Genomic DNA, 22,694 nt, shown 5'->3' on the forward strand with positions numbered 1-22,694 from the left:
TGGTGGTGGCTCTCTACAGCGATGCAGGGTGTCACATGGCGAGAATGGGCTGAGCAAGAGAGAGCTAACCTTCTCCCTTGCCCTACTTTTATAAGAATGATACCATCAGAACCATGCCCATTACTCCATGAATGGGTCAGTCTATTCACAAGGGCACAGTCTTCAAAACCTAATCACCTCTTCAAGGCCCCACCATTCAAATACCATAATTGGATTTCCCACCCTCTGAACACTGTTACAATGGGGACTAAGCTTCAAAGAGTTTTGGGGGGCATTCAATCCACAGCACCAGGCCATCATCTCTTCAGTGAGTTCGGGCTTTCTAAAAAGCAGGAAGAATTATTTCCTTCAAATAGCCCCTGCCCTCCAAAAATTCCCACAGGGAACTCAAAGTCTGGCAACCTTGATGGGGAAAGCAAATTCTGGCAACAAAATACAAATTGATATAGTCAGATATATCCTACCTCACCCACACAGCAAGACTGCTGAAGATAAGTCAGGGAGATCAAAGATAACTGCGAATGACAAGATCTTTAGAAGTCTGAACTCACTATTTCCAAGCTTAAGAACCATCTCCCAGATCCTCGCTGGATAGAAGCTGCGCACCTACAAGGTCTTCCAGGAGCTGGCTGCTGCCTCTCCCTTCTCCTGTCACTCTTCCCTCATAACTGACAGTGCCAGGACCACTGGGTTTAGTTCTCAAAACGCCAATGAAATTCTGGGTCTCTGTGTCTGCTGTTTCTCTGCTTAAAATCCCCCTTCTCTTATTTCCATCTGGCAAACTCTTACATATCAGAATCTTGCCCAGATTCGCTTTTTCTGGGAAACTCTTCTAGCTCCCCTTTCTTTATGGAATTACTTACTCCCTCCTCTCTAATTACATATGTCTTTGCAGCTAACACTCTGGGCTGGAGTTTACTGCTTACCTGTGTGCTCCAGTAGATCAGGAGAAACTAATGAGCAGGAATCTTCTCTTATTTGTCTTTGCAGCCCCAGTGCCTAGCCCTGGTTACAGTCCGACAAATGTTTGTGCAATTGAGTTCCACTGTGGAATGATAATGCACACCCTTTCCATCTCCAGGAACAAGATGCATTGGGAAACTTGGAGGCTGTCAGCTTTGGAAGTCTTCGGTGCCAGGTGAAAGTAAGGAACCGCAATCAAGACTCTGTGGCTGTGTATTTGAAGAAGGGTACGTTGTTCATGTTTGATGGCTCAGGGACTCAGTGTCTTCACTCGGTCAAGTTTGGAGCTGGTTCCAGCAGGGTGCATTTAGGGAGAGACCAGACTGTCTCCTTCCCCACTGCATGCACTAAGCTCAGCTTCCCTCTCCTCTGTCCTTTGGCAGGCTTGTCACAATGTCCTCCACAGGCAGATAGTGATGCCCCCACTACTGCAGAGGGCTTCACACATCATTGTCATTTGTGTCATCAGATGTGATCCTTATCACAATCTGGCAGGGGCTGGGAGCCTCCTTCTGCAGGTGAGGAAGTAAACTGCAGAGCAGACACAAAACTCAGTGTGTGGAGGATCCAGGCAGAACCGACTGAGGCAGATTGTGTGCCCTCATGCCAGCCCAGGACGCTGCCTGTCACATGGGGCACATCCCTCATAGGCCTGGGCTCTGGGCTCCCTGCAACTGCCCCTCCTGAGCCTTCTGGCTCTTAAGGCTTCTCCTTCTCCACCTTCTCTGGACACTGTCGGACCTTTTCCTCACAGCCCGTGCAGACCTCCAAGGGCTTCCTCTTCCATTCCCCTGTGTGGGGGGACCTTCTCCAACATGATATGCATGCACATTCCCCGTGGGCTTGCAAAGGGCAGGTTCTGAGTCAGCAAATGAGCAAGACCGAGATGCTATGTGTCTGAGAACCTCTGCCGAGGCTGCCGGCTCAGGGAATACATGGAGCAGTGAGAAGCATGGTATTTTAGTCTACAGCTTACTCTCCCGGTCATCCTCACAGAAACCCTTGGAGGAAGACAAAGGCAGGACATAATCCCTGTTTCACATACGAGGAAATGGAAGCTGAGAGAGTAACAGTTGTCCAAGGTCATTTCATTAGTAAGCTGGGCTTCACAGAGCGAGGGCAGGGAAACACTTTGGGCTGCTGGTAGCATGTGGGGGACAAGCGGTGAGTCGGGACCCTGTGGCCCATGCTCCTCTGCCGTGTTTGCCTCCTGCCTCCTCTCCAGAGCCACAAGAGGGGCAGCGGTGCAGGAGCATGAGCCCAGCTCTTCGGGCTTTCCCTCCACAGCTTTTAAGGGTGACAACGCTGGAGCCCGTCTGTCTGGGTTGAGCCCCAGCTCTGCCACGTGCTACCTGTGTGGTCCTGGGCACTCTCCTGGACATTCTAGGCTTCAGCGTCCTCATTAATAGAACAGGAGTCATAAATGTACCAAAGTGATCGGGATGCTGGAATGAGGTGACACGTGTGAAGCTCTTAGAGCAGTGCTTGGCACATGGTAAACACAGGAAGTATCAGGCCGGCCAGGTAGCTCAGTTGGTTAGAGCACAGTGTTGTAACACCAAGGTCAAGGGTTCAGATCCCTGTACAGGCCAGAAAAAAAGAAAAAAGGAAACAGCAAGTGTAGCACATTTCTATGATCATTTTTATTCTTGCTAAGAAGTTTCCTGATGGCCCAAGGCGCTGGCTGTGGACCAGAAGACAGCCAAATGGGACTTAGACTGAGACTTGGGGTTGGAATGAAGTGGGGTGAGGGTGACTTTCTCTTAGGTCTGTAGCTCAGGCTGGGTGGCCTGGGGTTTCCAGCAGCTCCAGACTCGTGCCGGAAACAGCCTGCAGCAAGTGGAGACTAAAGCTTCATCTGACCCTGGTAGCAACCCTCAGCCCATGGCAGGGGCAGCATTGCATTTGCTTTCTCGCTGGTCCTCTTTGGCCTGCACCCTGACTTAGTGGAATTTGCCTGGGAGGCTGGAGAATGCCGGAGCTTGGGTTTCTCTGATCTGTGGCCAGAGTCACTAAAATTTCTGCTCTAGTGTTGATTCCAATTATTTTTACTATCCATTTTAAAAAATAACAAAGCATAGGGATTATTTTCTAAAAATCAGAATGAAAATAAAACAAGTAACCCCTACCAAAAATGTCCTTTAAAACCATAACTTGGCCTTTTATATATACATTTATTAAGATGCACTCTAATTTCTTTTTAAGAGTTTATTTTTTTCTTCCTCCTAAAAGTTTTTACTTTTCTCCTAAAAAGTTTAAAACTAAAAGAAAAAAAAAACCTGAAAAAAAAATCTAAAAGTTCTTTTCTTTTCTCCTAAAATTTTATACTTTGGTGTAAGATTGCAAGGGAAATTAGGAATCTTCTTTGTTGCCAAACTAAATCAAGGGCAGAACTGAGTTTTGCTTGTTTTGTTTTGTTTTGCTTTTTTGTTTAAAGAGGAAGATGCCCAAAAGCTGCCATTCTGGCTCCTGGTGTAGTGGAAAGAGGAGAGAGGTTGGCACCAGCTGCACCTGGCTTCAGCCTCCCACCGCCTCCCTCCTGCCAGCTCTGTCCCTGATTAGGAACGACATGCTTATTTCACTAGAAGCTCAGTCTCTTTTCTGTAAAATGGGGATAATATGTCACAACTGAGGAGGAAAGAACACAGTTTCTGAAAGTCTCCAACACAGTCCTTGGCTCCTAATAGGCAGTTAATCACATCCATCCACATCCCTCACCTTAAGCAGCCTGGAAGATGGGACTAATGGAAGGGCCAGAGACCCGTGGCCTGACCTGTCATCCAGTACCATCCCGCTGTCTACCACCATTTAATGTCTGTGGGCTTTGAGCACAGAGGAGGAGCCATGGGATCTTTCAGAATGAAAGGAAGTCAATGCCCAAAGTCTCCTTAGAGATTGTCTGGCCCAATCTCTCATCTCAGAGATGAAGTCTAGACAGAGGAAACATCTCGCTACCCAGTACATCAAGGCTGAACCTCCCCCAACTCTGAAAGATCTACCAACCTGCTCTGTTGGCTAGGACTCGACCATTGTGTGGGGCAGCTCAGCATTGGCACAACCTGTAAATAGCTACTGAGCACCCACAACATGATAAGCACCTTTGTAGGCACCGTGGGTGCAGCTGTGAACAAAACAGACAGAATCATGGGTGTATAAAGGAATTGGTCCAGCAGTGAGATCCTTTCAGAGGGTGATAAGTGCTTGGATGAAAATGAAACAGGACAGTGGGATAAAGGTGGACGTGAGCTGCTTAGGAAGGTCAAGGAAGGAACTTCAGAGGAGGAGACATTGCAACTGAAACCTGAAGGATGGGAAGGATCCCACCATGCAAAGGTCTCAGTAGGTGGCCCTCTGTGGAGGACACCACTGTAAGCTGAGACATGGCCCTAGACTCCAGGGCAACACTGTCCAGTAGAACTTCCTGCATGGTCCATAAGTAAGTCTGTGCTGTCCAAATGGTAGTCCTCAGTTACATGTGGCTGCTGAGCACTTGAAATGTGGCTGTTGCAACTTTAACTTTGATTAATTGAAATTGATATTTAAATAGTCAAATATGGCTAGTGACTACCGTTCCAGGCATCAGGGAATCACAAACTGGCAGGGAGGCAGGCACCATCTCAAGTAGCTTGGATACAGGGTGATGGATGATAGAGCCTTTAGCTGGAGGCCCAGACAGAATGTGAGAGAGATCAAGGAAGGGAGAGATGAATTCTAACTAAAAATCTGGGGAGGGACCTTTTAACTTAAGGCTGGGCTTTGGTGAAGGATGGGCAGGGGCCTTGCCTGGCATAGTTAGAGGGTGTTCCAGGCAGAAGGGGCTGAGTGAGCCAATGCTTGGAGAGGGAAGATGCTGGCTCTTTGGAGACGTGTAAAACATCTGCTGAACATAAGCTAAGTGCCAGGCTCACTGCTCAGCCTTTTTATGTACAGTATTTTTTTTTTTATATATCTGCTCAACATCCATGAGGATTACATATTATGATCCCCATTGTACAGATGGGGAAGCTGAGGCTCTGAGGAATTAGGAACTTGCTTAGCAAGGGTGCTGTAGGATCTGCACTCAGGTTTGTCTGTGCTCTCAGGGTCCACACTGTAAGCTTGTCCACTACCTCCAGTACGTGGGTCAGTTAAAACCTGGTGGACTGCTGGACGGGCAGCAGGTTAGAGTGGTGAAGAGCATAGGCTGTGGTGTCCCTTCCGCCATGCTCCAGCAGTGTAAACCTAGGCAAGACAATCCATGTGTTAGGACTCTCTTTTCTCAAGTGTAAAATGGGCATAAGAGTAGAAAAGACATTTTGGCTATATTGCAATATATATTTATATCCCTGAAAAATCACATGTTTGCAAAATGATGCTCTAAAAATATCAAGGCTGGTGGGAAGACCAGACTTAGGGATAGGCAAAATCCAAACTATGCCACTTTTAACCAGAGGACTGGCAAAAACAGTAATAGTCCTACTTAAAATGCTAGCACGGTTTTAAAAAAGGCATGTTGAATTTGTAATAAAGAATACTACAGTAGGTGTAAAAGGGGCTTGATGAGGAGGTTTGTTGAGGCTGCTGAGTTATGGGGACAAGGGAAAACCGCCACCATCACTTTGCACAAAGCTGAGGGAAAACTGCAGCCATCACTGTGAAGACAGAGCCCCAGGGCCAGTGTGAGACAAGAGGAGGATGTGGGGTAGGTGGGCATTGTGTAACATCCTCAGTTTCCCTTAGCTTGCTGCCTTCACTGCATTTGTCTACGCCATATTCCTAGATTAATTTTTAATCCCACAGGCAGTGATAGGCTGGGGAAAGTTTTAGATAGAGAGACCAATGTGACTACAGCATTACAGAGGCCGAGCTTCCCTTCTACCCTGTGTTCAAACTAATTTATGTTAGAGTAACGCGTGGGATGGCAGTGCGGGGCAGTGAAAATTAAATGAGATAATGTAGGTAAAGCATGTGGTGCAGTGTCTGTGTATACAGTTAGAGCTCAATAAATATTGGCTGGCAATAATGAAAATAATATGTGCCCATTTTCCACACATACCCTATAGACCCTCGAAGGTATGATGGGCATTTGTCCAGATCTGCTGGGTTTGGGGTCATGGCCTTGGCTGGCTCCACTGTCTTCACACACAAGCAGGTCCAGAAGTTTTGTGGCACAGAGAGCATCTGGTCTTGGACCACACTGTGCCCCAAGCACAATCAGAGCTAGTTCCACAAACTGTCGTCATAAGATCGGTAAACTCTGTTCAACTCTGCCATGTTTCAAAGTCTTTTAAAAATTTTTTTCTGCATTTTCCCCAGGTCAAGAATTCACTGCAAAAAGTCAGAAAAGCTTTGTACCAACTGGCTTCCAAAACGTGCTCTCCGGATTGTACAGCCCCATTGTGTTCTCAGCATCAGGAGCTAATCTGACTGATGCTTACCTCTTCTGTCTTCTTGCATGTGACCGTGATTCCTGCTGCGATGGATTCATCATCACACAGGTCCAAGGAGGTAATGCTGACAGCGAGGGCTTGGGCTTAACAAGAGCCAGGGAACATGTAGGGATGCAGAAGAAGGATGTACAACCTGGAGCCTGGCCTGGGGAGTTGGATCCATGAGGTAACCACACCCGAAGAGGTGATATTCACATATGCAAAGTCAGAACAAACCCTGACCCTTCCCCATGTCACCTCCTGTGCTAGCCACTTCACATTGTAGCATTGGTTTATTCCTTACTGCGATCTTCAGGGGAGGTATTGCAAGCTCTGTTTTACAAACTGAGAAACTGAGGCTCAGAGAATTTAAATCATTTGCCCATGTTCATATAGCTTGCAAAGTGACAGATCTGGGATTTGACCAAAGGTGTATCTCCAACAGCATATTGCTGCCACCTGTGAAGCCTGGACTGGTCACAATTGGTCAAAAAATCTTAGCTCATTTCTATTGCACATGATTATTTATTCAACAATTATCTGTTGAGTACCTACTGTATGCCAGGTCCTGTGAGCAATAGGACTGTTATTTCTGACAGTCTCTCAGCAGTGGGAATGCACTTCTGTTTATAGAAATAAATCCATGCAGTTGGCGGTGTAGCCTAGTGGTTGAGAAGGGACTTTGGTGTAACAGACCTGGGTTCTAGTCACTTCTTCGTCACTTTCTGGTTGTGCAGTCTTGAACAAGGAACTTTAAGTTGCAGTTCCGTCGTCTGTAATATGTGGATAATGATGCTTCCTATTTGACTGCTTGTTTTAAAGATAATGAGTGCAAAATGTTGAACATCCTGGTATACTATTAATTTAGTAATGAAGGGACAACTGTTTCACATGAGAATCAACTGTACCTTCATCTTAGCAGCATCAAACTGTAACCAGTGATATGACTGGTTGCATTAAGCTTATGGAGAGTTCTAAAGATTTTTTTAAAAATCAAAGTAGTCTGTTCTTTTTATGGCCCGCAATTCAGTCAATAATCAACTTAAATGGATCAACATATTTGCGCAATCCAAAGTGCTGGGCATTAGGAATAGATAAGCAGGGTTTAGAGTATAATGGGGGAGGCAGTGTTCATGACTTTCATTCATTCATTCATTCATTCATTCATTCATTCATTCATTTGTGCTGTTATGAGTGGATGTGTTTTGAACAGTCCTTGGCACCAGGCTGGATAGACAAGGCAGCATATGGGGAGTGCCCGATAGGGGTAGAAATTGTAGAAGCCTTGGAGTGTGGAGGAGGGAGATAGCAAGGGGACTGGGTGGTCAGGAAGGGCTTTCTGGAGAAGGAGAGACTTGGCCAGGCTTTGCAGGATGAGCAGTATTTAGATGATAAGAGAGAGATGAAAGGGAATCTGACCTAGAGTGGGTGTCCATGTGAGCCGAGCTAATCTAGAAGCAGAGATGCCATGTGTTCTGAAGAATATTAATGGAGACATTGGGCTTGTCAGTAAGCAGGTATTTGTTAAGTGCCTACCATGTATGATCACCAGGCCTGTGGTCAGCTCCAGCATCTGCACATTACTCCCTCCAGGCTCAGAGGTAAGAGGGTCCCTCCTTCTGAAAAGGACTAACCCTGCCTCCCAGGCACTGGAGCTGACTGCCTCCACCTTCCCAGGGACCTTGCTCCTTCCTTCCTTCCGGCCTGTTCTCTACCTCCACCAGCCCAATTCTCCCCACACCCTCTGCCCCCGCCAGCTCCCAACTCTGAGGCACGTCTGATGTGCTTGGCCCCTCTCCCTTCTGAGAGCCAAAATGAGCATGGTATGACAGAGCCCTGGGTCTCCTGTCTTCTCTCTGGCTCCTGTTCCATTCTCTCCTTCCCTACCACTGCCAGACCCTGCAATATGAAACTCCATCATGCAATCGAGGTGGTATCAGAAGTTGTGGGTATGGACGGGATTCCCTAGGAAGAGGGCATGGAATGAGAAGATAAAGGGGATGGGGCTGATTATGGTGAACAGCTACATAATGGGCAGGGAATTTGCAAAGAGACAGAGAAGGAGCGGCTAGACAGGGAGGAGGCGGCCCATGGAGCAGCACCGCATAGAAACCAAGGTGAGAGAGGGATGGATGATGAAGGAAGCTGTCAGCAGTCTTAAATGCTGCTGAGACTTCAAACAAGGTGATTACGGAAAAATGCTGGGTTAGCTCAGAGTGGTCAGTGGCAGCTAAAATAAGAATGTTTGGTTGGAGCCGTGGGGCAGGAACCCAGATTAGAATAAACTGATTCCTAAAATTCCTTCTAGGTTTAATGCTCTATAATTACATAATGTGGATTCATGTTAATGTTTAGATAGGGAAAAAATATGTTATACACACAAACACATTCATGCACGCACACATATACACACACAAATATATGTATTTATGTATCCCTGCATTTAGAAGCACTTTAACACAAATCTAGGATGCCTTCTTTGAACTAAATGTATTTTCTGAGGTCACTACAATTTTCCCAGGTGCTCAATTATGCACCAGACTGTATGGTTTTTCATGTTTCCAACATAAAAGGTTTAATTTATTTTCCTTAGGATCATGTATATGAGAATTGTTTTATTCCACGGAGCAGGAAGCCCATAAAACCCTTTTGTTGCCCTGTGGCATTTCTGGCTAGCAGCTTGATCACTTTTCTCTCCAGGTTTAATCTGTGATCTGTGAATTATGTTGGGCTGAACGACCACCTCTCAATGCTGAAAGTTGAACCCTCTTCGAAGCGCCCATAGAGCATCAGACAGATATTTTTCTCAGAACTGTCCAATGGGCAGGTTTGGGGTTTTGACTCATAAAACTTTGGCTGGATCTGCTGATGACCAGGAAAAGAATCCTGCTACTTCCTTTACCACAATCTGAAAAGTCATTTAAGTTTCTAGTAGATTCTCCCTCCTCTTCCCCCTCCCCTCCCACCCTACTCTCCTAGCAACCTCCGGCCACCTCCAACCTCCAGCCCGTGAATGGCTTTGTTTCCATCAACAGGCGTTAGTGAGAAATCAGAAGGCTTCTGAACCTACATCTTAGTTGAGGCTACTTGGGAGTGGGGGTCAGAGGGACTTGCATGGCCTAAGGTCACGTGAGTGTAATTGCAGCTGGGAGTATGTGATCAGCAAAGTGGCCACTAGCCTCTAGCTGGCCCCCACCCCTCAGTCACACCAAGTTCTCACTGGCACTTTAGCACTGGTTAAAGAAGAAAGCTTCATGGGATTGTCTACCGAGGTCTGAGAGCAGAAGAAAGATATACCCTGTCTCTTGGTTATTACCTTATCCTGTTTTGGGCTTGCAAGAGGGTCAGGCCACAGTGCTCAGACTTCCTCCAAGATCTCAGCAGGTGCTTACTGTTCCATTGCTGCCCATGGCTTCCGTGGGCCTCATTCTGCACCTTGCCAAGGCTCTCACTGCCTGCTGGCCATTCCACTATTTCTCAGCCACCTGAAGAATGAGTCTCTCTTTCTGTGCCTCAGTTTCTTCATCTGTAAAATGAGGTGGTTTAACTAGATAGTGATTCTTGACTCTGGCTCTGCACCAGAATCATCTGCTGTCCTATTTACAGACACTGGATCCCAATCACAGCCACCCCTACCCTACACCCATACCCATGCCTACCAAGTCATAAACTCTGTGGGTGGTGCCTAGGAATGAGCATTTTCAAAACTCTCCCTATATTTTGATATCATCAATCTAAGCACCCTGGTTTGGGAACCACTATATTAGATGACCTCTAAGATCATTTTTTAAAATTAAAATTAAAATTTTATTTTTATTTTTGTCCATAAAACAAGTCTTAATACATTTAAAAAGACTAAGATCATAGAAAATAATAATAGAAGACATGTTCTCTGGCCACAATAACAGGGAAGTTTAGAAAATTCACAAATTTGTGGAAATTAAACTACACTCTCCTAAATAATGGATAAAAAGAAAAATCACAGGAAAGTTAGAAAGTACTTTGAGATAAAAATCAAAGTACAACATATCAAAATTTGTAGGATGCCGGACTATGCAGTGCTTAGAGGAAAATTTATACCTGTAAACACCTATATTAAAGTTAAGAAAAATCTCAAATCAGTAAAGTAAACTTCTACTTTAAGAAAATAGAAAAAGAGCAAACTAAACAAAAGCAAATATAAGTAGGAATTAACAAGATTACAACAGAAATATATGAAATAGGGAATTAAAAAATAATAGAGAAAAACAACAAAACCAAAAGTTGATTCTTTGAAAAGATCAACAATGTTTGCAAACCCTTATCTAGACTGACCAAGGGAAAAAGAGACAAGACTGAAATTACCCAAATCAGAAACAAAGCATGGCAGTATTACATTGTCATCATGGTTTTTTTATGGTGATAAGATTTATTTTCTTTCTCTTTCTCATTTGTATCTCTGTTCTACCAGTGGGCCCTGTTCATTCTTGTGTATTTGTGGTAGTGATCATTGCCCTTCAGATTCCAGATGCAAAACTTCCTTGAGGATCTCCTGTCAATGCACTGGATTTCATGTGGTGGTAAACTCCTACAGTTTTGTTTATCTGGAAAATACACTATTTTTCCCTCATTTCTGAAGGATAGCCTTGCTGGGTATACTATTCTTAGCTGGCAGTAATTTTCTTTTAGTATTTTGAATATATCTTCCCATCTTCTTCTGGCCTGTGAAGTTTCTGTTGAGAAGTCTGCTGTTAGTCTGATGGGGCTCCCTTGTAGGTGACTTGACACTTCTCTTGATTCTTTTAAGATTTTCTCATTGTCTTTGAGCTTTGCCAGTTTGACTGTAATGTGTCTTGAAGAGGATCTTTTGGGGTTGAATTTGTTTGGGGATCTTTGAGTCTCTTGGATCTGAAAGTCTGTGTCTCTTCCTATACCTCAGAAGTCCATTATTATTTTGTTTAATAGGTTTTCCATGCCTTTTTCTTTCTCCTCCCCTTCTGGAATACCCATGATTTGAATGTTTGTGCCCTTAAAGTTGTCTGCTAGCTTTCTTAGATTTTCTTCATTTAAAAAAAAATTTTTTTTTCTTTTCTGTCTGCCTGGGTTATTTCAAAAAGACTAACTTCAAGATCAGAAATTGTTTCTTCTGCTTGTTCTAGCCTGCTGCTTAAGCTCTCTGTGTATTTTATATTTCATTGAGTGAATCTTTCAGTCCATGAGTTCTGCTACATTCTTTTTTAAGGTATTAATCTCTTTGTGAATTTCCTCCTTTATATACTGGATTTTTTTCCCCCTGTTTCATTATGTTGTCTGAATCTTCTCATATTTCAGTGAGTTTCCTTAAGATTGTTGCTTGGAATTCATTTTCAGTCATTTCAAGGGTTTCTTGCTCCATAGGGTCTGGTATTTGAGAATTATTGCATTCTTTTGGTGGTGTCATATCTCCTTGGGTTTTCATATTTCTAGTATCTCTACAATGATGTCTGGTCATCTGGCAGAGCAGTTGCTTCTTCTGCCACTCTGGAGTGGGCTTTGAAGAGAGAGACATCCTCTTCTTTTTCCAGTCTCTGCTGGTGACTCTCCTCCTGTCAATGCAGTTAAGTGCCTGGGGGGCCGCCTGCATGGTGGCTGTGGCTACTGCAATGGCATCAAGCTGTGGCTGTGGTGGTCTGCATGCTCTCTTGCCTGTTTCTGGGTGGAAGGGGTGGCTTCCCTTGGCTCCTGCCTAAGACCCTGGGTGTTGCTCTCTTGCCTGCTTCCAGGCAGAGTGACTCTAAGACAATTATTTTATACAGAGATACTGCTGCTACTGCTGCTGGTTTTTTAATGACTGCAGTTTAAAAGCGAACAGTGGAAGGGATAAGGATAATATGTCACATTTGTAAGCCAGATATCCATGAGTCATTTCTTTTGGGGAAATTTGGATGAGAGAAATGTTTGAAACTATATCTGGACTTGAACATAAGTTAGAAAATTAGGATAAGAAAGGGAGGAGGAATTGTGGGATGGTGTATTTTTCTTCTTCTTCTTCTTCTTCTTCTTCTTCTTCTTCTTCTTCTTCTTCTTCTTCTTCTTCTTCTTCTTCTTCTTCTTCTTCTTCTTCTTCTTCTCCTCCTCCTCCTCCTCCTCCTCCTCCTCCTCCTCCTCCTCCTCCTCTTCCTCCTCCTCCTCCTCCTCCTCTTCTTCTTCTTCTCCTTCTCCTTCTTCTTCTTTTTTTTTTTCCAGGAGAGTCTGAACAACTATACAATTGGAAAAGGTTATTTATCCAAATGATATAAATTATTTATAGATCTGAGTAAACTTGAGCAATTTACTTAACTTATATGAGACAGTTTTCTCATCAGTAAAATGAAGATAGAAATATCTATAAGAATTAAGGAAATTAATGTACTTAAGGCATGTAACATAGTGGCTGGCACATAACAGACATCTCAAACGTTTAAGTTACTTGAATTGATCCAAGTAAAATCACTATCAAATTCGGTTAGCTTGACAGTAGGTCTTCCTGATACTAAATAAAGTCATAACTTTAGGACAGTTTTAAAAAATTCAGAGTTGAAATATCCCAGTGATCCCCTAATTACAGATTTCTCTCTACACGTCCCAGGCATATGGGCTCTCAGCCTCTGCTTGCACACATCCACAGACGAGGAGCTCACTTCCTAATAGGGAAGTTTGTGTCACTGGCACACAAGTCTTAGTTTTTAATGGTTCCTTACTTATAATCCAAATACTCCTCCTGAGTCCCTTCAAGGTTGATCTCCTTTGTGCGTGTGTGTGTGTGTGTGTGTGTGTGTGTGTGTGTGTGTGAGAGAGAGAGAGAGAGAGAGAGAGACAGAGAGAGAGAGAGAGACAGAGAGAGACAGAGAGAGAACAAAGAAGACAATAATCATGAAGCAGCAGCAGGAGCTGCAACAGTAGCAACTGTTTATTCCTTGAAGCCTCAGAAAGACACTGTTGGGTGGGGTGCAAGAAGTGACTAAGGATTCTGCCAATCTCCTCCCCAGGGTACCAGAGGTGTTGTCTTTGCTGCTGGCCCCATGGAGCATAGGTTCTCATGGAGGGGAAAGGCCCAGCAGGCATGGTGGTGGCCCTCCCTTCGGGAATTTGCCAGTAAGACAACTGCAGGTTTTTTGGAGAGGATTAACCCCAGTTTAAAACCAGGCTCTTGAGTTCCAGTGTCCCTGTCCACCCTGAGGTATTGTTACTTGTCCCCATCTGTAGGGCTCTCAGGGCACAGAGGTGAGTCTCTGAAGGGCCCTGTGGTTCCCCATCAATCCAACCTCTTCTCCCTCTTGTGACTCTGCAGGTCCCATCATCTGTGGGCTGCTGAGCTCCCCCGATGTCCTGCTTTGCAATGTCAAAGACTGGATGGACTCCTCTGAAGCCCAAGCTAATGCTGCATGTCCTGGTGTGACATATGATCAAGGGAGCCACCAGGTGACCTTGCGTCTGGGAGGCCAGGAGTTCATTAAGAGTAAGTCTCTGCCTCTTATCTATATTCCTTCAAAATTATTCTATCCACCAGAAAGGCCCTCTGCTACTTTCTTATGAGCCTTCTCCATTCCCTGAGGAATTTATACTTTGGAAAAGAAAACTATACCAATAGCACTACATAGAAAACAGCCCCAGCATCCCAGCAACATTCCACAAGAGGCATGGATTTAGCTCACAATGCCTCAGGTTGACCAGAGGCAGGACAGCCCAGCTGGGCAGGTCTGTTGCTCTCAGCTGGGTTCACCTTGAACCCAGGGCTTGACTGGTAGTTGGCTGATCTTGCCTTTACTTGGCTGGGGTGGTCTGGCCCTGCACCATGAGTCTCAGCCTCCTCTGGATGAACATGTTCTTCTCCTGTAGGTGGCAGAAGCTGGATAGAACCAGGAGAACAAGGAAGGCTTCTTAAGGTGAAGGCTTGGCCCAGACACCTGTCCTTTTTGCCTCATTCTCCTGCATAAAGCAAATCACATGGCAAACCGGAAGCCAGAGGGTGGAAAATGAACTCTGTTCCTTTAGTGAGAGGAACTGCATAGTCACGAGCAATATATGTGAATACAAGGATAGATGAAGAACTGGAACCTAAAATGCAGTCTGTCCCCAAATCAGTGTCCCCTAGGGCGTATTTCCCCCCTGTGAGTTAAAACATTCCAAGTGGTACTAATTGCACTGCATGAACTTCTTACATGGGCTCAACAGAAATGACCATTGATCTTTCTCCTTCCCTTTCTTTCAGAGGCTGTTCCAACTTTTCTTTTTTATGAATTTTACAAAGGTTAGGGCTAGAAGGCACCTCTGGATCATCTGTCCCACCCCCTCAATTTACAGACCAGTGCAGTTAGTGCCACATGCCCCACGTCCAGTCAGATCTTTCTGTCTTCTCAGCCCTGGGCTCTCTATCCCAGCAGATCCCATCAGGGAAATGTGGGTTCCCGCTCTGTCCTGACCTGGAGACTGGCCAGACCAGTACTACTCCTGTGGTCAGCAGCAGTGGGAGCAGCTTAGAAATGCAGATTCACAGCCTCCCCCCACCACTTGCCCCAGGGTGGGCCCCAGAAAGCTGTGTTCTAACAAGTGTTCCGGACAAGGTGGAGTCTGACCAGCACTGACGGCCTGGTGAGAACAGGGACCCTGCTGTACAACCCTCCTTGGTTCCACTGGGAGGCTGCAGACCCTGCTCCTGTTGCCAACTCTCTGCTGGCTCTCTTTATCTGCCAGCACCTGACCTTGAAACACCGTCACACTTTCATGCCGCCCTCTGAGCTGGGTGGGGTGGAAATCTGCACAGTCTGTGACAGGCTGAGCCCCTGGGATGAGAGTATCAAAGGAATCATCATCAGGGGAGCCCCTGGGGACTTCTTGTTGCTATAGGACATGGTCCCCCAAGAGCTGGCAGAAGCTGTCTATTGCTTCCCACGGAGACTTCCGAGACCCACATCCCTGTGACTGAAGTAATGGCAGAGGGTGCAATGCCACCTCCTCCACGAGCCCTCCATGACTACCTGCAGATCTTTCTGCTTCCTGCACTGTGGAGCTGGGCACATGCTCTGCACGTTCCTCTACCCTGCAGAGCCATCAGCGCGGCATTGTTCACTTGCCTGTGTGTCGTGAGCTGGCCCGTGGTGGTGTCCTAACCTGGGTTTGGACAGCCATTGTGTACCTCGAGTAAGTCAGGGCATCTCTTCAGGCCTAACTACTTGTCTATTAAATGAGAGTAACGACGGTAGCCATCCACAGGGCTGTGGAGATGAAAGGAGACAAGAGCATCATGCCGCACACAGCGTGAGTCAGGCTCTGCTGCGAGGCCAGGGCTTATCCTTGCTCATGAATCCTCAACACAGTGCTTCCAGGGTGGCACAATTCTATTCCCATTTTAGAGCTGAAGAAACCGAGGCAACAAAAGCCAACATGAAGCAAACAAACACACCCAGAGACAAACAACCCCACAAAATACCTGGAGGTAATTTTACCCCATTAGAAGACATAGCACTTTTTGCTGTGAGGTTTCTCTTTCCTGCCATCGGTGATGAGTGACAGCTGAGAACACTAGATTTCCGTTTAGCCTTTGTGCCTGGGCTGACATGTGTTCTCAAGACAGGAGTCTACCCAGGGTCTGCATCTCCCAAATTTCCAACGAGCATTTCAGCATGTTTTCAACTACAGTCATGCGTCACTTAACAGTAGGAATAATTCTGAGAAATGTGTCATGAGGCAATTTCGTCACTGTGTAAGCATCACTGAGGGCACTTACACAAACCAAGACGCCACAGCCCACTACAGACCTGGGCTGTGTGGTGTAGCCTTTTGCTCCGAGGCTACAAGCCTGCACAGCATGTTACTGTACCGAATACTGCAGGCAACGGTAGCACAATGGTGTTTGTGTATCTAATCATAACATAGAAAAAGTACAGCAAAAACACTATGTGGCGCATGACTGTATTTGGGGTTGGCTGGCTCAGCCTTCCTATTTCTGAGAAAGAAGGCTTAGAAAGCTCTTGGGGCTACATGTGGCTGTTTCTGATAATGTCTTGAGTGCAAATGAGGGAAAGACAGGCAGATTAAATGTTCCCTAGTGCCCACAGAGACTTAAAATTTGATGAGGAAAAAAAGGTCTTGGCAGAAATGCTCCTGGGTTCATCTGAATTCAAAAGGATTAATGTTGAGCAATTGTGAGGCTTAGCCTAATGCCTGACGTTCTCTTTATAGGAGGCTGTTTTTTATCAATGATTGTCATTATCTTGGGGTGCCAGGAACTAGGTGAAACAACTTACAGTGATACTGATATAATGATCTATGATCTACGATATTCACTGTAACCAGATGCTTATAGATTAAATGTCTGATGAGTACCTAAAAATAAGATGGACGTTGAAAAATGACCGTATTAGTTATTTACAATAGCTGTCCTTGATTGTGTGGTGCCATCTACTTAGCACTACGCTTTGTGTCTTAGTTTGGATTCTCCCAGAATCAACCTTGAGACACAAATTCCGGAGTGTAGTTTATGTAGGAAGGAAAAGGAATATAAGTAGAGACGTGGGGGATGTGGTACAGAGAAGATAAGACAGCCAATAAAGCGTGGACTCTGAGAGCAGTTGTGCTTAATCCCATGGATCAGTGCACAACACAGAGTTATCAGAATTATCCCACCCAATGGGCTGAAGAGCTGGAGTGTTCATGCACTAGTTCTTCAGAGCACTTGGCTGAGGATTATTTTGCTGGAAGCATTGCTGACTCCTTGTGCATCCAGCCTGCCACTGTGGCAAGTGCGGCTTATGGCTCTCTGCAGTTCCACAAAAAGCCTGGGACATAGAGGCAGAAACCAGCAGTTCATTTTGCATATATTATCTCAATTAACCCTCTAAGACCTGGAGATAAGTAGTCTTTTCTCTATTTACTGAGGGGGAGAGTGAGGCATAGAGAGATTTAAGTAACTTGTTCAAGGTTACTCAGCTCATAAGTTGCACAACACAGATTTCATTTAGTTCATGGTTATTTATTCAGCCCTGGCTTCATGCTGGGAGGTGAAGACCTAGAGATCCTAATATCTGGCCCCTGTTAAGGAAGCTCACTGTCTAGGAGAGGAGACAGGCAAGCAGGTAACTCACTTCTTGGGTGAGTGCCATTGTATTGGCACAGCTGACCAGACCCCATTTCCCTTAGGCTGGGCACCATTTAATGGTCAGAACCTTAGGGGGCTCAGGTCACCGGAGTTAGGCCCCACCTGACTAGACTTCCCAAGACTACAATAGCTGTTTTGAACCTACTTAAACCATGATGGAGGTTCATAGTTGTTAGATTATTGTTAGGGATGGTAATCTTTGAAGAGTGGAGAGCTCTTTCCCCCCAGCTCACTAGTGGATTGTAATGAAAGCAAGTCTCTAGATTCTGCCACATGTCCAAACAGTTATTAGCAAATAGGCACAGAGACTGCTGCACAACCTGTCACCTGTTCATTGAGCCCAATAGAACAGCTCTCTATCCTTTTAGGTATTCCTGTGGTACCTTGTTTGATAGGTTTTTAAAATATAGACCCAGTGAAATTCTCACAGCAGAACTCAACTCAGCTTCTCATCAAAATCAAATGAACAAGAATCCTCCAGATCAGTGACTGGTCACAGACTGATTTTGGAATCAAGCCAAGGACATCAGGGCTATTGGTCTCAGGAAGCTGCCTCACTCTCTTTTTGCAGGGGCAGGAGTGATACTGTAACACTTTTAGCCAATCCCCGTTTTGAACACTCCTAATCTGACCAATAAATACATAATTCCAGCATTCATTGGACTAAATAAAAAAGCCCATGGTGTTAATTGGGGAAAAAGAGAGTGGGTATATCTGTGGCTCCTCTCTGGAGGATGGAGCTCCTGGAGAGCAGCTTTTCAATACTACTTGACCATTCCTAAAGTATGTATTCCAACTTAGGACCCTGCCCACTCCAAAGGCATAGATTAAAACTAACCACCGTGGATGTAGCACATGATCTCAGCGGAAATGTTCTCAAGTGAATTAAGACCACACGACACCCATCCACGCTGAAGAGCCAGGCTCCATGCCAGACCCCTGAGTTCTAAGTGTGTATGTGTTCCTGCAGCCTTGGTTACAGGGATTGTATCAATCAGAGTCTGGAGGAAGGACTGTGTAGCAGGAACATCCTAACTCAGTTATTGGGGAAGGAATGGGAGGGACGTCTGGGCAGTCAAAACCATTACTATTTAGGAGGGAAGAGGAGGAATGATGTTTGATTCAGTTTTATGTATCTTCTCACAATCAACAAGATGGTGCTAGGGAAGTTCTGGAGAATTAAAGAAGGGTCAGAAGTGGCCATTGGCTTTAGTCTTTGATTTGAGAGCAATAAGGCACCCCAGAGATAAAATGCTGGTTCTCCAACTTCTACAGTCTAAATAAGAATCAAAATATGTAACCTAATGGGATTCGAAAACTTTATTTACATCTGTATTACGTAAAATGTATATCTGCATATGAGCATATCATATCTCTGTATCCACGTATCTGTGTACCTGCCTATCTGGAGAGAATCAGTATATCAAAGAGATTTGGGTATAGAAAGATTTGAAAAATTAATTCTCTGGTTTTTCTTGTAATGAGGACCAAAGCCCAGTTCCAAAGTCAGGCTGTGGCCTGACCTTTCTAAGAAGCAGGTGATGATATTGTGAGGAGATGGTAAAGATGGGGCACGAGCTGAGCAGGTGGCCGCCTGCTCCGTGATGGTGTCATGTGCTGTCACATGTGGTGTAGTCCTCCTCAATGTGGAGAACAAGTCTCCACATTTTAAAGATCCGTCTAGGCCTCCCCGATATCACAGGTTTTCACTTCCTCAGTTTTCATAAGTGACTTTCACCCTCCGAAGAATGCTATGAGAGAAATATCAGTGGGTCCTTTAAGGAAACGTGTTATCCCAACATCGGGCGGTCTGAGAAGTTCTAGCATCGTCGTTTACTCCCATTTCTGAAGCAAAACCAAATGGAAGCACACTCAGTGTCTGGGCTCACCCCCACAGTGAGGGGCACATCACTTCCATGGCTCAGTTTTCCATATAGTTCAATGTACATCTCCATGAACACAAGAGCCTTCGACCTTTTCACCACTGCAGATGAACAGAATTATAAAATATCTTATCCACTCCTTAGTGTGGTGGTTAAGAGCAGAGGATGTGGAGCCAGATGGGATTTGAATTCTGGCATTAACCTCTCTTGACTTTGATTTCTTCATCTGGACATTGGGGACCTTGCCTTTTAGCATGACTTTGAGGTTTAAATTAGGTAATGTACACAAGGTGTCCATTATAGTGCCAACTAAATGGTAATAACTGTATCAATAACTGACTCTTAAGATTATTAAAAATTATTAATTAATAATTAAAAACAGAATTCGACCCTGTCTCAATGTCTGAAGTTGCCCACGGTCTCCTGCTGCATGTGGGGCCATCTGCTTGCAGACGCTGTTTTCTGAGTTCTTTTCTCAGCCTGCCATATCACAGAGGGATCAGCAGGAACGGAGGCTGAACAGGAGCAAAAGAGGCAACCCTGACCAGGAAGTGGTGTGGCAAATTCAGTGTCATCCAGGGTGGCATCTGGGAGACTGGAGTTTGTCAGAGAAGAAATTTTAATATTAATAATAAATTAAATAATGGCAGCTGCCAATAATTGAGCGTGTATCAAATGTTGAGAACTCCAGAGGTCTGTTTCTATACATTATTCCCAGCCTCCTAGGCACTTTGCATTCTTTAAGCCAATCCCCAGTTCCTTGTCATTCTCCTGTGTCACAGGTTCACAGCCCCCCACCATAATAGTCCCTTGGTGTCCTGAGTATGCCACCTGAGGTCTGACCAGCTCTGGTTTTGTTCCAGGGAGCTGGAGTAGAGCTCCAAGAGGCTTTTGGGGCATACCTGTGTGGGAAACAGAGTTCTTGGGCCCAGGAGGGGCCAGCTGGGGGAAAGATGGGGCAGTTGTGATAACGGTGGGTACCCGGTGAGAGCAGGCATGCTCAAGCTCATAGAAATAAACATCTTCCTTTGCAGATCTGACACCGCTGGAAGGAACTCAAGACACTATTACCAGTTTCCAGCAGGTTTATCTCTGGAAAGGTAAGCTCCATGGTGGGAGGGGGTGGCGTTAGCAGGACACTGATTATGTGCTACTTGCAATTGTCTGGACCCACCTCCTATTCACAGTGCACTGTGCTCCTACAGAGAAAATGAAGAGATTTGCTTTCTAGGTGAGTGCTCTCTGTGGAACAGAAGGGCCTCAACACCTCATCAGATAAGATACCAGAATCTAAAAGAAAAGTGGAAAGTGTGGAAACCCAAGAAAGAAAGGAGGAAGGAAGCTCTGGGTTCCTTTGCGATAGATCTCACAGACCACAAGCTCTCTTTGTTACCAGGATAGGAGTTCTGAGGCTAACGCAGACAACAGGAGGCATTTGTCCCGGGGACTTGGCTCCAAGCGCCTCTCTACTCAGGCTCAGGATGAGGGGACAGGACCACAGGAGGATGGTGCATAGATTCCTGCTAGGAGATAATGCCACCATGGGTGCATGGGACAGGTTGGGGCAAAATAGGAAGGCTCAGACAAAGTGTACACCTGTCACTGCCTTTCTGCTTGTTTGTCCTCCTTGGAATTTACATGGAGTCCCATGCCTACAGGGACTAGGAAAGGCATTTGGGAGAGATGGGTGAGTGAGGCACAGCCCTGGCCTTTAAGGGGTCCCAGCCTTGGGGAGAGCAGACAAGGCAGTGGCCACTTAGGCTTCATGGTCACAAGCCCTAGGTGAGCGGCATTAGGAAAGGTCCCTGGCCCCAGATCACCCCCTCCTCTCCCCAGCATCCCTCCTCACTGAGATCTCACTAAGTGTCCTGAGCAAGGACTGGGGATCTGTGTGTCCACGCTCATGAAGTGAGAGTGGGGCAGAGTACAGACCTGGAGTGATGGGGTGTGAATTATGTTTCCATCTCTTACCTGCCACCTGTGTGTCCTTGAGGACATCAATCAGTCCCTCTAAGCCCACATTCCCATGGGAAATATGGCAATAAAAGTAGTACTGTCCTTGTGGAGTTGCGTGAGCCCTAGTACAGCAACGTGGTCGTGCATGTAAGGTGCTGGAGTAGTGCCAAGTACGCACCGATCAATGTCACTGGTGGTGGTGACAGTGGAGAGAAGGAGGAAGGAGAAGGAGAAGGAACAAAAGGAGGGGGCGAGAGAAAGGAAAGGAAGGTCTTACCATCATGTTTCCTTTTAAAGCTATGCAATGAGAGGATGCGCCCCTTTTCTCATGTAGTCATACCTATAAGTTGGGTCTAGAGAAGGTGACATTTTGTTCATTCTTCAGGCAAGAAAAATGAGACTTGGAGCGGCAAAGTGAAATGCCCATAGGGTGTCTGACTGGTGGCGTGTCCCAAGCCCAGTGCGTCCCAGTTATCAGAAATTTCTGGTCTGTACGGTGCTAGCTGGTGACAGTGAAAGAGCTGCTTCTCCCCAGGGTGCTCACCACACTGCACGGAAGTGCCTGAGGCCCTGCCCGATGCCCTCGTCTCCCTGTAGGCTCCCTCTGCTTTCGTGGAAGACTTGTTTCTGATGTGGACTTTTCATTAAATGTTTTCAAATTCCAATTTAGCCACTGACCACTGAGTGGTCTGGGATAAAATACTTCACCTCTCTGAGTCTCAGTTTTCTCAAGAGTAAAGTAGAAATCTTACTCCTTACCTTCAAATGGTGCTGTAAACCCCAACATTTATGAACGTATTTTGTTAACTCTAAAGAACTTTGGAAATGTTAATAATATCAGTATCACACACAATGCCAGTTCTGTTATTGAGAGGTTGACTGACGTTCCATAAATGGCCAGGGAGCAGACCTGTGCCACTGCATCTGTCCCAGGTCCCATCCAGGCACCTGGCCACGAGCCATGAGAGTTTCCCACATTGTTACTATCACTTTTTGACCAGAGGAATATCATCCCTTCTCCCCAACATTACAGCTACTACTTTTTTTCCCTCCTAGATTCTGACATGGGGTCTCGACCTGAGTCTATGGAATGTGGAAGAGATATAGTACCAAGACCAGCATCTCCGACAGAAACAGGTACCAGACCAGAAACCTTTTCACACACTTGGGTATCTGACTATGGAGGCAAGATGGTGGTACGAAGGGTTTATTCAATGAATGGATCCATTACCACCACTCTGTTCTGCAGCCACAGGCTCTCCTCCAAACTTCTCAGCCAATTATCCATTTCATAAATGTGTACAATTCCTCAGATGGTCGACTGGCACAGAAAGTAAGGTGAAATTGTTGCTGATTCATCACTGTTACTAGAAAAGAAAGCAACCTTAA

General features: G+C 45.5%; 1 protein-coding gene across 1 annotated transcript in view; it reads left to right on the forward strand.

The window, feature by feature from the left end:
• TG (thyroglobulin) overlaps positions 1-22,694 on the forward strand; it is a 241,191-nt gene that overhangs the window by 61,510 nt on the left and 156,987 nt on the right. The window contains exons 25-29 of the mRNA XM_063079279.1: positions 1,082-1,190; positions 6,259-6,450; positions 13,660-13,827; positions 20,384-20,449; positions 22,362-22,442. Of these exons, the coding sequence (XP_062935349.1) occupies positions 1,082-1,190; positions 6,259-6,450; positions 13,660-13,827; positions 20,384-20,449; positions 22,362-22,442 (616 nt within the window). The remainder of the gene's footprint in view (positions 1-1,081; positions 1,191-6,258; positions 6,451-13,659; positions 13,828-20,383; positions 20,450-22,361; positions 22,443-22,694) is intronic.

Source organism: Cynocephalus volans, chromosome 15 (genome assembly GCF_027409185.1).
Source record: "Cynocephalus volans isolate mCynVol1 chromosome 15, mCynVol1.pri, whole genome shotgun sequence".
NCBI lineage: Eukaryota > Metazoa > Chordata > Mammalia > Dermoptera > Cynocephalidae > Cynocephalus > Cynocephalus volans.